Source organism: Falco biarmicus, chromosome 6 (assembly GCF_023638135.1).
Source record: "Falco biarmicus isolate bFalBia1 chromosome 6, bFalBia1.pri, whole genome shotgun sequence".
Lineage (NCBI taxonomy): Eukaryota > Metazoa > Chordata > Aves > Falconiformes > Falconidae > Falco > Falco biarmicus.
The window spans coordinates 69,715,423-69,731,241 of NC_079293.1; the positions used below are offsets into that span (position 1 = coordinate 69,715,423).

Genomic DNA, 15,819 nt, shown 5'->3' on the forward strand with positions numbered 1-15,819 from the left:
GTCCTGACAGTGACCTTAAAAGGTCACCATTACCTGTCTTTTCTGTTCTGTCTAAGAAAAGAAGTATGAAAACATTGCTATTAAAAACAAACCGAAACCAACCCCACAATCATGAGATGGCATTTCCACAACCTTTCAAAGATACCTGTTATTTTCTTCTAACCTAAATGGTCCCAGCTTAATAATTTCTGCTACAATTTTAAACGTGTCTCCAACTATGCCATTTAACATAGAGAATTGTCTACTTGTTCCTTTTTGCAGGACCTTTTTTTCCACTTTTCCTAGAGAAAACCAACACTCTCTTAATCTCTTCTGCCAGGTCTTAGTCTTCCCAAGCCTCCAGACTGAAGAACCATCATCTCTCTTGAGATCTGCTGCAAAAGGCTATGTAATATGGTGTGACACTTTTCTTCTGCAGATTAAATTGGAATTACCTGGGAAGTCCCTACACATGAAATTCCAGGTCGTACATCTGAGTAAAACGTTATGCTTTCTTTCTTGTAATGCCATTGTTGGCTTACCCACAATGACCATGTCTTAAGTTCAATGGGTAACTACTCAAATACTTTAACACAAATTGTATTTTCTAGAGTATCGTAAGATCTGATCTTATCACCTGCGTATGTAATTTGTATACTCTTCATATACCAGAAAATGAACTTTTTAAGTATATCTTTTCAGTTTTGCAGTAAGCAATAACCAATCTATTTGCACCTTATTGCTCTTTCTTGCATCCATTTGACAACAGTTGCATATGGAACCTATTTCTCTAGTTTGCATATAATAATGTCACCTTGAACAGTATGACTTTCTTAACTCAATATTTATCACATCTACTGCATTTTCCTTACCCACAAGGTACATTGACTTATCAAAGTAGGAAGCTTTACATTGTATGCTCTTGATAAAGCAAACTTGAAAGTTGCTCAACACTTTGAGACCTTTTAAGTGTTTACAAGGAAATTTTTCCAGCACTTTTCCAGAAATAGAAATTCAGCTGACTGGTCTAACAAAAACAAACAAAAAAACCCCAAACAAACAAACAAAAAACCCCCACCCAAAGCTCATACTACAACCTCACTTCATTCTACCCAATTTTAAGCAGGTTTCAAGTTAGGAAAGTAGTTATTAGATATAGGTGGATGATTTAGATGTTGAGTGAACCTAAGAAACCTTGAAAATTTGGAAAAATGTCTACGATGGGATAAATCTGTCTACCTTTACTAGACTTTTAGAACTTCACCTATCAACCATGAGTTCTCAAAAGGTAATTATTAACAGATTTAAGAATACTTCATTTTAAAGTTTTGAAAAAAATCTCTTAAGTGGTTTAAAAACTTAGGTCCCTTGACAATAGTTATTTTGTTTTATACATTTCAGTATTATCTAAGAAAACATCAACTGATCTGAATCTTCTTTTTTTAGACTCCAGTTCTTTTTGCAGAAATTCCAGTTTTAATGACATTCACTTTCTTGAATTCTAGTCAGTATATTTTGCACTTCCCTAATAATAAACCATTATTTTCCATTCCCAAGCATTGATTCAGTCAGAAATAACAAAAGAATAACTCGTACATGGCTATTCAGTATTTTCAGTATTTAAAAAGTCAATATACATTATAACATCTTCTTAAGAATAATCTAAGAACTGTGTCCTCTTATCCTCCTTTTCCCAGTAAACACTTAGTTTGAGATATTTGTTGATATTAAAACTTTGCCTTTGGTTAGTTTTGTTAGATTATTCTAAAAACAGTAGTGAAGTCTTGCTACTTAATTTTCATGTTTTAGGGGTTTGTTTCAGATCTTGATCCACAGCAATGCAAATCACAGTAACAGTATTCCTTCGTTCTTTTAATAATTACACTCTTGCTCCCAGCAGATGTCTCCTACTGTATTGTGGACTGAGCAACCCAGATTATCTTTAAGAAATCTCCCTGCTTCTGCCTGTCACCTATTCTTGAACAAACTTTACCCTTCTATATCAAAATTTCAAACCTGAAATATATTGTATTACATGCCAGCCATGTCAGTTTGTAAGTTTCTATTACAGATCACCAAGATTGAAGTCTTGGCATCTAAACTCAGGTGAAATGTGCTGTTATTGTATCAACTGTCAAATGTTCAAATGCAACATTCTCAGCTCATTTCATTCCTTCTTCCTCATTCTAAGAATAGACCTTAGTTATACAGATGTGTTTAGAAAGAACAGCTTTCCACATAAATTGAGATGTTGCTTAATTCATTTATAAAAAACAGACAAGCAGGCCTTTTCAGACCATCTCCTTTAATATTCTCCTTCTCAGTTGCCTGTCCTCTAAAGTCACTTAAACACCTTTTCTCATCTTTAAAGTGCACTATGTATATTCTCCTTAAATGGAAATTTTCTCCCTAGTTGATTTACTTTGAATCACTTACAAGCTTTTTTCCTTAATCCTTTAGTAATATTGCCCACTTCCAATCACACCACATCTATTTTACCCCCAAGATATTTAATTCCCCTTACTGTAAAGTTATATTAACTGCAAAGGTGAATATTTCTTTATTAGTATTATAAGGGAAAAAAAGAAGAAGAAAAAATAAACCACACGTACAATAAACCACAAGATATAAAATGTCTGGAAATAAGATACGTGAAATATAAAATAGAATAATTCAGTTGGAATGGACCTATAACAGTCATCCAGTCAAACTGCCTGACCCCTTCAAGGCTGACCAAGAGTTAAAGCACCTTCAGGGCATTGTTCAAATGCCTCTTAAACACTGACAGGCCTGGGGCATTGACTACCTCTCTATGAAGCCTGTTCCAGTGTTTGACCACCCTCTCAGTAAAGAAATGCTTCCTGATGTCAAGTCTGAACCTCCCCTGCTGCAGCTTTGAACCATTCCCATGCATGCTATCACTGGATACCAGGGAGAAGAGACCAGCATATCCCTTTCCACATCCCCTCCTCAGGAAGCTTAGAGAGACCTGAGGTCACTCTTCAGCCTCATTTTCTCCAAACTAGACAAACTCAGTGTCTTCAGCTGTCCTCATAAGGCATCAGGCCTTCCAGCCCTTTCACCAGTTTTGTTGCTCTACACTGGACACATTCAAGTACCTTAACATTCTTTTTAAATTGTGAAGACCATAACTGTAAACAATACTCAAAGTGAGCATTAACAGCAATGTTTAAATACAGTGGGAATAAGATAATGTGAATTTTAACAGTGGTCCCAAGAAAAAAATTGTAGCTTTATTTAAAAATCAATGCTACCTGTATAGTACAGTAAAAATATGAGCAAATGGCATCTTTATTTTACCTTCATTTAAATTAAAGCACAGGGTTCAATACTGAAGGCAAACACAAAACATTTTTATTTCTGAAGTTGGTTTTTTCCAGCTTTTACTTTGGCTTCTGTTCATAGATACGACAGATTTTTGGTGTTTATACTCATTCACCCAAGACCAAAACAAATGTTAATTAAGAAAAAAAACTCAGAACCCTGTTTATATCAACTTGATCTGCATAAAGCACTAGTTGGCAATACAAGTGCCACTATAATTTAAAGGCCCTGACATCTAACTGTTCATGTATTCTTTGTTTTCAAATTCTCTGAGACTGAGATTCACAAACTTATTTAGAATTTATCTAGTCTGTTTTCTTTAGCACAGAGATTAGAATACGTACTTGAAATTAAGTTACTGTTTTGAGACCAATTAAAACCATTAGGACATGCAGCTGATGAACATACTGCCATTTTTCCACTTTTCTTTCTTAAAGACAATCGACTGTAGCAAATCTGTAAATCTGAAAGGACTTAATTAGTATCCAGGGAGAGTTTAGTGGTATTTAATTAACAAAGAGACCATAAATTACTTTAAAGAAAAAAAACAAAGCTAACCAACATCTTATTACATCCTGCTAGGTTTTTTTTAATGGAAAATTCTAGTTAAAAGGAGTATACTTTGCCATTTAGAATGATCACAGGAAGCGATACTTATATTCAGACTAGCAAGAAAAGTGTTCTAGAGCCTCATTCCAGTTTTTTGTCTGTACAGCAGATGGACGACCTTAAAAAAAAAAGCTAAAAGAAGCTAAAATAAAGGGAAAATCACAGAAGGAAGTGGAATATAGCTATAATTTAATGCAAAAAAAGTCAGGTGCAGGAGTATTCAAACACAGATTCACAGAAGGACTTACACATTTTTTTCTTCCCTGAAAGAACAGACTCATCTACCTACTGTCACAATGCCTACTCCATAAAATACTACCAGGGCAAAAGGCTTTATTATAATATTAAAACCTTTGCCCATTCTATGCTCATTTTTATTTCTATTATATTCATTTTATTTCTATTACTTTTCTATTACCTTATCCTCACTGTAACAAACTGCACCTCTTCTTACCAAGACAAGATAGAATTAACCTTTCTAGTTTATTCATGTTTCATCCTTTTTGTAGAGTCTTGACTGTTTCTTATTCTGTATTCAACCCAATCTTTGCTCTCTCCTGTGTTATTGATCATATCCATTTAGAAGCATCTTTGTCCCTATTTCCACATGACGTAATTTTCATTTTCTCGTGCGCCAAGTTATCTTGCTTGCCTCATTACAGGCTCCTGAACCCGAGGCAGATCTGATTAGCACAGAACAACCCAGTATTCTGAGGTCCAGACTTAAGGTGAGGAGCCATAGCCATACTCCATAGGTTAATCTTCTCTGATTTAGCCATTTCAATATCATAAAGCTGGGGAAAGTTGGGAACATGGTCTAGTTGCTACCCATAGTGCATGAAAAGCAACTTCTTTATGTCTTGTCTCATATCAGTAGCAACTTGTACAGCTATCCCTCCCCATACAATACAGGGAGAATACGCCACTGAGGGATACAACCCAGTAATGGCTGTTCTTTGTGGTAGTCTTCTAGACGTACAGATGTTCATTATTGGAAAGGGAGCCTGGGATTCCAAAATTCTTTCTTATTTCAAACTGAGCTGTAAACATGGACTGACTTTCTCCGTATCACCTTCATACCACACAATCTCAGATCAAATTGGATCCAGATCAAATACAGCTGGTGGCTATTTTGCACATATCATATGGATGTTTTGAAGGAAGCTACACACTAAGGATTGAAATGCACACAAAATCACTATGGAAGGCTGCATCTATACTTCTGCTGAGTGCCTCGTATAGTATCAGGAAAATGCTCTGCTATCAGGGTCACATAACTGGGGGATTGAACACAATTGGACATGGTGCTGTCAAGAGGCAGCCGAAGTGTACGCTTGAAATATCAGTCTCCAGTGCATTCCTGGGAATTACACTAGAGTTAACATGGGCTTTTACTGACTGGAGAGTGTCAGATAACCACAGAGCTTTTCCCATTTGTGTTTACTCAAGAAGACATATCCTGTACTGAAGGAATGAAGAATATGGACACAGCTGTTATGAGAATGCTTTGAAGCAGGTGGGGTATCTTTCCTTTATTAGAGAAGTAAAGCTTTAGGAATTCCTTAGAGACTTCATAAAACTCGGCCTTAAAAATTAAGATATAAAGACGTTTTTTTAAAATAAATTAAAAAAAAAAATTCCCTCAGAGTGGACCTACAGTATTCCAGGATTTTGGCATGTGGGCAACCCCTATAATTTATCTTCAGAAGAATCCACATATAGTTTATGCATGTTTTCCACCATTTCCTCCTGTCTATAATAAAAGTACATCTCCCTTTATATGCATGCTTATAAAATAATAACAGAAATACATAAAGTAAATTTGTCCCCCAAAAAATATTAACTTTAGCAATTTAAAAGAATTATCACTGTAACTGTTGTACCACCATATGATTGTCTTGACAGGGTGTACTTTTGGGAATTGTTCATTCAGATAAAGGGAATTCACAACACTAAAATTATCATAAAATAAGGTATGCATTACCATCCTAAACAACTTTTTAATAAAGAAGAATAAAACTTGGGTGATTAAAGAAGAAACAAAGAAGGGGGAAAGAGGAATGATATCCAAGTTACATTAAGGAATCACTGACCAAATGGAAGAAACAGATATAAATGGGTTTGGCTTTGTTGCCTTCATTTTAATGGATTTGAAATTAAGTCTTAAATGGCACAAGGAGTCTTACAACACAGTTTCCAAATATTACCTGAAACTGTCATATTCACCTTCAGCCCTACATTCACAACTGAATATTTATCTTATCTTATGGCAGGACATAGTTTCTTCCTCAAGCGAAATAACTACTTCCTTCCAAAAGGTTCGTCTTTGCCTGCCCCTTGACTCAAAAAACACCAGTTTGCAGTTAAGCTCTAACAAGATTTAAACTCTACTTCTTTAAGATTTAGTTTCTCATAGCTAAGAGTTGTTCTCATATGTATTTCAAAGGCAAGCAATGCTGTGGACTTCCCAGCAGTGTCCTGCTTTTGAAGTCTTTGAAATGCCCATAGGAGATGCTACTAACAAAGAGAAACTGACAGTCTTAAAAAAAAGTAGAGTTTAAATTTATTTACAGCAAAGGCCACAAAAAGAGAGAGGATTACCTTTTTAAAACTGATTTTTTTTCTGTATCTGCTGTAGCTGGGATGGCTGTTTTATGACCAGGAACAACCAGTATCATAATGTGAAGGGTCGAGCCACTCCAGAAGGAAACATAAAGTGAACATTTCCTGAAATGATTCTTTATGCTTTTTAAATAAACTGTTCTTTTCTTCCTTATTTTCTTTTTTCCTCTTAAATCACAACAAACACAACAAAAACTTCTTTTTCATCTTCATTCCTCTTTCTACTTACATCCTGACTTCAAAACCTACTTTATGAAATCAGGGCTAGCTTGACTGTTAACAACATATATATTTTAGAAAACATTGAGTTTAGAGAGCTCATTAAACATTAAATGTTCATTTTGGGGTTGTTTTTTTGTAGGAGGAGAGAAAATTACTTGCAAATATTGAGCAAAAGAGTTTCAAAATGTTAAAACATATGACTTTTCTAACTAAAAGACCTGTTTTAAAAGGTAACTGTTTTACTGTAAAAATAGTCTCCAAGCAATTTAAATCAAAGTGAAATATTTCCAGTTTAAGTAAGCCTAAGTCTTTAAGTGTTTCACTGAACACAGATTACTTTTTCAATCATCATTTAGTCAAAATGTGAGGCTTTTTTTACTTCCTGTCCTATTTGAGAACAATAATACAAAAAAATATCAAAACACATTAATAAACAAGCTAGCTATTTCTTGCCTTATGTCTGTAGGGCCAAACTTGAAATCAGAATTTTGATTACCTGAGGCTTTTGGTGACATCAGCCAACAAATTTTTAGGGAGGCAGCCTCTAAACGTCACTGTCTTGGTTATTTGTTAAAAAGCGTGAAAAAAAATCAGTTATAACTTTATGCACTGCCATGTCTGTTCCCTTTTCACCTTTTGATAGCTATACACACATCTTACTTGAACTTAAATACTAAGCAGGCATTCTGTTCTGCTGTAACTGCTGTTTATCTAGCAGAGTGAGTTTTCGCTGCAGGTAGCCTCACACATAACATATTGTTTCTTGATCTTATTTTTTTATTTCAGATTTAGAAGGATAGTAGCATTATGTAACAAGGATATCAACTGTCTTCCAGTTCACTGAACCATGAGAAGGGTTTGAGGCTCACCATGCTCTTTTCTTGCCAATGACAGTTCAACCAGCATGGAATAAGTTAGCAACATTTCCAAGAAAATTAAATATATCCCATTTGGCTAAGTACCTTCCTTGTATCTTCCGTTACAGTCAGTTTTTCCTCTTACCAAGGTCTTATTTCTGACTGCCACTAGATAGACCTCAAATCAAACTTAATTTTTTAAAGCATTTTTCAAAGATTTTACTGTCAAGGCAAAACAGAAGGGCAAAACAAACTTTAGGGTGAGTAAGATAAAGGTAGCAAACTGGTATATTTCTGCTGGAAAGTCGGGAGTTCATTCTTAACTCATGTAAACCATCTGCAAAACAAGCCTCCAAACTTCCTTTGGGTTCAGTTCCTAGCAGCTAAAAACAGGGCTCCTTCTGTGATTCTCTGAAAAAATAGATACTGAAATTCCAAATAATATGGCATCTGTTTTCTAACTTAATTAATGCCAGAAACAGCACTAGAATTTAGGTCTTCTATTTCACCAGGCACACTAGTACACCTTTCAAGTTACTATATTTTTCTTCAGAACTTAAGTTTTAAGTGAAAGCAAAAGATAAAGCTGTTAGCAACTGTTAAGACACTGCAGAAAATGTGGGTAAACATGACTGATTTATTGACAGCTGTGAGCTCAAACACAAAATTCGGCAACTGAAGCATACTTATGAGAATACTTATGCTAAGTCCATATTATTTGTTATATACTACCTTGCTAATAGAAATTATTGTAATTTAGTTAAGATTTCTTAAATTAATAAATATGCTTAGTGACACCCCTCCTCCCTCTCTTTGTACATGTGAATACATCTGTACATAATCTAATGATTTAGCCTTACCAGTGCTGTCATCATAAACAACAGTAACTGTTTTCCACTTGAAGAACTGCACAAGGTCAAGGATGGCACGGCTGAGTGAAGAGAAATCTGGATAGAGGCTGACATAGAAGGAGTCCTTGTTGTCTGACACCTGATGTTTCCAGCGGGTCTGGATATGTGGAACACCCAAAGCGTTGCAGATGGATTGCACAGCATTAGCTGAAGAGCTATGGGATGGTCCGAAGATGGCAGCCACCCCAAGGGACAGCTGATCGCAGGCTGAAGAGGAGATAGAAGTCTGTCAATGATGAGAGGAAAGAAGGCAGTGTGCCAGAAGGTATTGCACAATTCACATTAAACAAAAGGCACTCCATGAAATATAACTGTATTGCTGACAGAGCTCCCTTCTTGTGTAACACACAGATTTCAACTTCAGAATACATTTCTAAGCTTTCACTATGAGCTGATTAATAGCAACACTTAACATCAAAACAGAGCTCAGCTATGTTTAATAAACACTTCTGTCAGTGAAAGTGACAAAGTCCAGCAATTGTGTATCTTTTAAAAAGCAGTAACAAGAGAAGAGATTTATGCTTAGCTGCATCTTACATTTGGAAAAGGGCCATAAGGGACAGTATTCTAACCTAGGCTGTTCAAGTGTAATTTCTTCCTCAATCAATCAACATTATTTCTACTGAGATCTTAATTACTCAGAATTTTTATGTGTTAAGTACATTCTAGTTAAGTAGCAGGCAAATGATTAATTCCATTGAAATGGACATTTGAATTTCATTGAATCTGAAAAGCAGGCATGTTGACTAGAAAATTTTAAAGGTCAACATTTTCCTTAAAAGAAACTTAAATTGCTCTCTGTTAACAAAAAAAAAAAAAATAAATTAAAAAATCTGTGCTCCTTTTTAAACACTGGAAATAGTTTTGCTACACCTATATTAGTAGATAAAATTGGCCCTGAGAGTCACTGACGTGATACTGCTGCATTCAAGCATCTGAAGTCTCCTCTTTCCAATACAGAGTGGCCCTACCTATGCTGTGTATTAGCAGTCTCTGGTCTCCCACAGTATGCTCCAGTATTACCTTGTAGGATATTAGCTGAGACATGCCAAAAAGAAGGCAGGAGAATTACTCAGTGCTGCAGAATGGTGTTTCAGCCCATGCCCTGCTCCTGTTTAGATCACTGCCATAGACATAACCTTTGTGAGTATGCTGTTCTGAAAATCAACAGATTCTGTCTTCTAAGAACACACCCTATTTGGTAAAGAGAAGTATGAAAAGTATCTCCCTAATGCAATCTAGATGTGATTATTTGTATGAGGTTTGATTAATTAATATTTTTACTCCACCATCAATGTTCCTGACAGCTGAGGAAACAAGCACTAGAAACACATCTTGTTGCATCACTTTTCTCAGCAAGTCAAAATTAATTGTTTTATTGTGCACATCCTTTTCAACATGATGAAAATATTGCTGTCTTTCAAGTGCATTCCAGAAACTGTGCTGGCACACCTTTTTATTACTGCAGAACACCGGTGGTTTAAATGAACTTCTCATATACATGCAGGATCTCCATTGCATTTCTGAGCATCAGATCAGGGCCTAAATGACTAGCTTGATATAAAAAACATTTATGCTAATATTGCCCTTCCTAAGAGTAATCAACAAGCTTTATGCAAATGTCAGTAAATGGGATCACTAACAACAGCAATAGCTACCAGATGGCTTTTCAATGGGCTTTTTTTCCCCTGTTTCTGAGATTTGAATAATGCAATGCTTTCACACATGATTTAATATGGCAGTGGATCTATCAGATGCATACCAATTTTTCTAGTGTATTGAGGAATATTTTGTTTCCATTTACATTATTCTTCACTGAAACAGTATCTTGGAAGTATCGTCTTGCCTTCAGGTTGCTCTTTCATGTAGTACCTTTAAAAATCCATTAATATTTAATCTATATTCAACTTCAAAAGTATGTGTTAACAAGAGGTCTAAACAGGCTATTTTTGATGCAGTGCCTGCCTGCTCACTAATAGACATAATCATGAACCACAAAATGAGTCAAATGCTTAAACCTCATTGTTAAAACTCTGCTGTGGAGCCATCATAATAAAATGAACCATTTTGTGTTAACCTTTAGCCTTTGATTCTGAACTAAAGCACCTGTCAGCACAAATGTAGTTGGCTGTATTGTGAACTGATGAAGCAAAAAGCTATTAGCACTGGAAGATTACACAGATTTTGATACAGCCTGACGAGCTACAAATAAAGAGTTGCATTCTCATCCAAGATGCAACTAGGAACAATGAATATATACAATCTATTCAATATATCCAATCAATGGCATGTTGCCATCCTAACTTCAGCTATTATAGTCCATCAAGAATTAACAACATAATATTAGGGCTAGCCTACACCTTCAAGCAAACCCCAAGTAAGGACTAAAAGTAGTCGTATTGTCTCATGAAAGGCTTAAAGAATTAAAGATTGTGGAACAAATTTCTCTGTTCTCTACATCCTCCCTTGGGAATGGAAAGAAACTGTCTCATTAAATTTCACAGGACTACGTGTGCTGGAGTCAGGAAGCAGTTGAATTTGGAAGATGAGGAAGACAATAGGAAGAAGAGGCCAGAATTAGGGATCAGCCCATTTATTCACTGTTGGCAGAGATGGAAAGGGAAAAGTAGTTTCTCTCTGAACCTGCATTAATCCATCATCCAAAACACCTGAATAACAATTCAAAAATACTTTGTTAAAAGTGTTGTTTGCATATTTCTACTTCCACACACTCTCCTTTGCAAAGAAACCATGTAGTTAGGCATAAATATTTAGGCCACAATATTCTTCATAAATCAAAGCATCTTACAATACCCAAACTGTGTGTGTTTCTGTACAAATATGGACACCATCTATTTTCATATCTAACAACAACAGTTGATATTATATTTGTTTATTTAGCAAATAAACAGGTAAAACAGGTTAGCAAGATTAACTCTATATGTTACAGCAAAAAAGAAAAATTCTCGTAATTTCTAAACTGACTTTTAAAATCTGCATTGTATTCTACTTTAAAGATGTTCTTTATGTACATTCACCCTGACACAGCACCTTTTCCATGTGTAGCGTTTCTAATGTGGCATCAAATGTTTTAATTCAACTTAGCCCACCATAACACCAAAAATCCCTTATTGTATAAAGTTTTCAGTGTTCAACATTCGGGAGTGGCATGTTGGGACCAGATCTCTTTGCAAATTTAGGCTAGAAACCTGTCATAAGAAATGTAGGTTGATCTTGGATTCTTTCACCCTTCTTATTTATTGTTAAGGCTAACATTCATATGAAATTGGTTCTTCAGTTTATAAAAAATGTTTTTAAAGGACATGTAACTGCAAAATTCAATCCTACTGAGTTCTAACACCAGGCTTTGTATTTTCTCCTATAAATACATATTGAACTTGTTGGGGCTTGTACTTTCTAGGATATGGCAATGATGCAGTACAACTTGCATCTATTGTCATAGACTTGAATGTAAAGCAATCTGAAAACTTCAGTTTTTGTGAGAATCAACGATTTGAAAATTTAGGAAAAGTGTTCAGAATTATCTTTAGCTTTTAATTTTCTTTAAATAGATCATTTATAGTAAGGGGAAAACTGCTGAAGTCAGGCCTAGACATTTGGCTGATCACAATATTCTTAAGCACAGACTTAATATTTAGGCTTATTTTTATGCTGCGTTGACATAAAATGATCAAAATTACAACTACTTGTTCCCCTTTGAAGCCACACCTCACACATACCAGCCATTCATATGTTACAGGCATTTGTGAAGAAGTACTTAAAGGGACTGAATGCTTAAAACTGAATTGGAGCCTTCCCCCAGGCTTACTAGAACCTCGGGGCACTTGATGTTTTCCAGAACAAGGTCTGGAGACTGTGTTTCTTTACTCCAAAGGGGCTGGTATCAAAAAACTGTAGTCACAAAACTCAGAAAAATTTATTTCAGATTTAAAATATTTAAAGAAATAGCTTTTAGACAGGGGCTGTGGGAACAAAGGTGACAATATAATTATAATTATTGTAATTACATTATCATATTTATATTATATAGTTATAATTATAATATTATAATTAATAAATCTAAATATAATAAGACATTGACAATATAAATATTTTTTAAAAGGTGACAAAAGAATACAGCCTTCAAGGGGTAGTCTTTACTTTAAAGCAGTTCTTTCATATTTGCCAGAAACTTGTACCATCTCACTGCATATGGCTTTATTGGACAGACATTTTTTTCAGGTAGGTAAATCAAGTGACTCTTAGTTGCTCATTAAAAAAATTAAATATGCTAAAGGTTACCTTTTTTTGATGCCTCAAAACTGTCATAGAGATTTATCTTTTGGGTGTCATAAGTTAATGTGGTGTTTGGCAGAAGAGTTCTGTTTCTGTTGATTGTGTTCACAGCAAATCTGAAGGCTAGCTCTTCTGCTCCCATTGGACCAGATTCCACACACTCAAAAATGCCTCCTGGTATGGGAGAAAGAAGAAAAAAACCAAACCACTAGTAAGCTAAATTGGCATATAAGAACATGTTTAATCATCGCTTTCAGAAAAGATTCATCAGGCTGAAATTTTTAACTTAATAAACCTGATACAGTGCAACTCATGAAATTACCTCATGATTTTGGTGAGGTGTGGGTCAAACCATAAATAACCCAGCGACAAATCAAACTTACCTTAAAGAAAACCTGTTTGCTTTTTTTTCCAATACAACATTCATTTTACTATTATGAATAAAAAGAGTGTGGCATTATAAACTAACCACACTATTTAAAAGCAAAATAGGAGAGGGATGAAGAATATGTAATTATTCTTTTACACAGTTAAACCTAAAATGATTACATTTACCCCTTTAAGATCAACCATCACCTATGTGTGTGTGGCAAAGGGGAGGGAGATTTCTGGATTCTTGTTTTCTACTGTTCTAGACTTGTGATATAGCTATAATCAACTCAAGAGCTCACTGGAAATGCAACATTATAAAGGAGCTGAGATGTGCCAAACTGCCTCCAAAAATGAACATGTATACATATTCTAGCGTGACTGTGTGCCTGAACTGATAAATACATTGACCAAATGATTCAAATTTTGCTTTTTTGCACTAAGCCACAGGTACATGCTAACCTCAACCTCAGCAAATACAGGAATCTAAGCAACTACCCTCTGCATAAGCTCTATCATGCAACAAAAGCATCCCCAAACAAAACATACTGCCAGAGGAGGACATGCCTCAAATGGCAGGCAATTTCTAGAACACTTTTGAGCCAGCCTCAGTCTCAAATAAATATATTTCTGAAACAGTGCTGTGTTTCAGCTGTTCTTTTCTCATTAATGAGATATCATTGCCCATGAAATGTAAATTTATACATACTTTGGAGTAACACCATTTATTCTTGGGACTGGAAAGGCCAAAGATACAGTGTCAATAAAAATAATATGAAGATATGTCCTTACTATGGTGACACGGAGTGCATCAGAAAAACAGTCGGCATCCATATGGTCTCTTGGTCCTCATGCTAACAGCATCCATCAATACTAATGGACAGCCAATGGCCATCATCTGAGGATCGCTAATTACAAGCCAGATATCATATCTGTGCAAGCAATGCTTTTCATTTGCTTTCTTCTAGCTTGTGCTTATTCATTTCCAAAGTAACATTGCTACCTGGGTTTGTATTGTCTAAAGAAATTTACTCAGCACTCTGCTACTTTCTCAGCAAGAAGCTCTCCAAATCTGAATGTGCCGGAGCTGAGTCAGACTGAACTTCACAAACTACAGTCTATAAACAGTTTTGTTGAGCAGTCAAGTAGATAAACCATTTCTAAAGCAAAAAGAATGTGTATTTAGTTATAAACTCTCCCTTTCTGTTACTATTAAATATGAAAAGGCTTTTCAGTTTTGCAGACCTCCTGCCTCTTCCAACCTGTTCCTCACTACAGGATGGAGGTGGTAACTTTTTTCCTGCAGATGAGCCCCTAAATTCCTGGTGAGAACCCTAGGGGCAGATGCTCAAATAATTTTAATTTAAAAGCACAGGCACTAACTGAGATGAGATGTGACGTTAGTAATTTAAAACTGAGAATGAGGCACTGACGGGAGACGCAGATGCTTATGAAAAATGTAGATATCTAGGGAAATTATTCAGATTGATTAGGTATTGAATGTTTATCTAATCAGTAACCAATATTAACAATAGTTCAGAAGCTAAAGCAAAAATGTAGGATAAGATTCAGGTAAATATAAGCCCAGTACATCTTTAAAACTGAAAAAAAATGACATTTATTTGCACAATAATGCAATATTAACATGAAAAGCAACCTACTGCTTTTGAAATTAATGAGGTACTTCGTTTGGGAAAACACAGTCTGATAGACAAGATTTTGTGCTGCTTAAGGCTTACAGCATCTAAACATTATAAATCAAGCTGTGACATATAGGAGGATCGTATTTTGATTTGGGGAAAATATTAAAAAATTGCTGCAGAAAGCTAAGAATTAGTGAATAAATGGCAAGTATAGATACTGAGAGACAAGGAAAATCAAAAGTTTTCATGCACATTATGAAAATTAAGATAGATTTTATAGGTTTTCCTAAGGCATCTGGAAAGCAGTTATTCAAATGTATTTGAATAAACCAGTATCACACAAACAGTTATTAAAAAAAAAATATTATATCCTAAGTTACAATGGATTCATAAAGATAAATAGCATTACAATGTCTCTTTCTTCTCCTTGAAATTTTTACACTGCAAGACTTCTTTAATTTCAGTGTGTCCGAAGCTCAGTACTATCTTCCTTCTTTATTCCTGTATTTTTCATTCTGCTCATTTCTAAATTCTTGAGATCAAGAATTCCATGTCAAAGATACAGCCCCTACTCTCAGTATAAGATAAAATTATAATGAAAATTTATTTTGACCTCTCATATCTGGGTAATTCCTTATGGTAGCAACAGTTTATCACATAATAAGACAATTTTATGAAGATGACAAAGTATCTATCTCCTGTGAGTGGCAACAACATGTAATTTCCCACATGCACCATTCAGTATTTTTCCCTCACTCACACAGTCTCTGTTCCTGAGATAAATGCATCCCCTGCAAAGCTGGCAGCATACAGCCTGTCTATCTCAGAGTTAATTACCATTCTTAAGGAAAAGGGAGGTAAAATAACCTGTTTCTGTTGTCCTGTGATTAGGATATTCTGCTAGGAGGAAGGAAAACATATCTTCTGATACCTGCTCTTGAAGATTTTCACATTTTACTAGGCAGA

The 15,819-nt window shown here is 35.2% G+C and overlaps 1 protein-coding gene across 1 annotated transcript in view; it reads right to left on the reverse strand.

Annotated features, from left to right (window-relative positions):
• Positions 1–15,819, reverse strand: part of GRIK2 (glutamate ionotropic receptor kainate type subunit 2) — a 415,167-nt gene that overhangs the window by 267,769 nt on the left and 131,579 nt on the right. Inside the window, exons 3-4 of the mRNA XM_056344643.1 lie at positions 12,848–13,015; positions 8,495–8,752 (exon numbers count right to left, since the gene is read on the reverse strand). Coding sequence (XP_056200618.1) covers positions 8,495–8,752; positions 12,848–13,015 — 426 coding nt within the window. The remainder of the gene's footprint in view (positions 1–8,494; positions 8,753–12,847; positions 13,016–15,819) is intronic.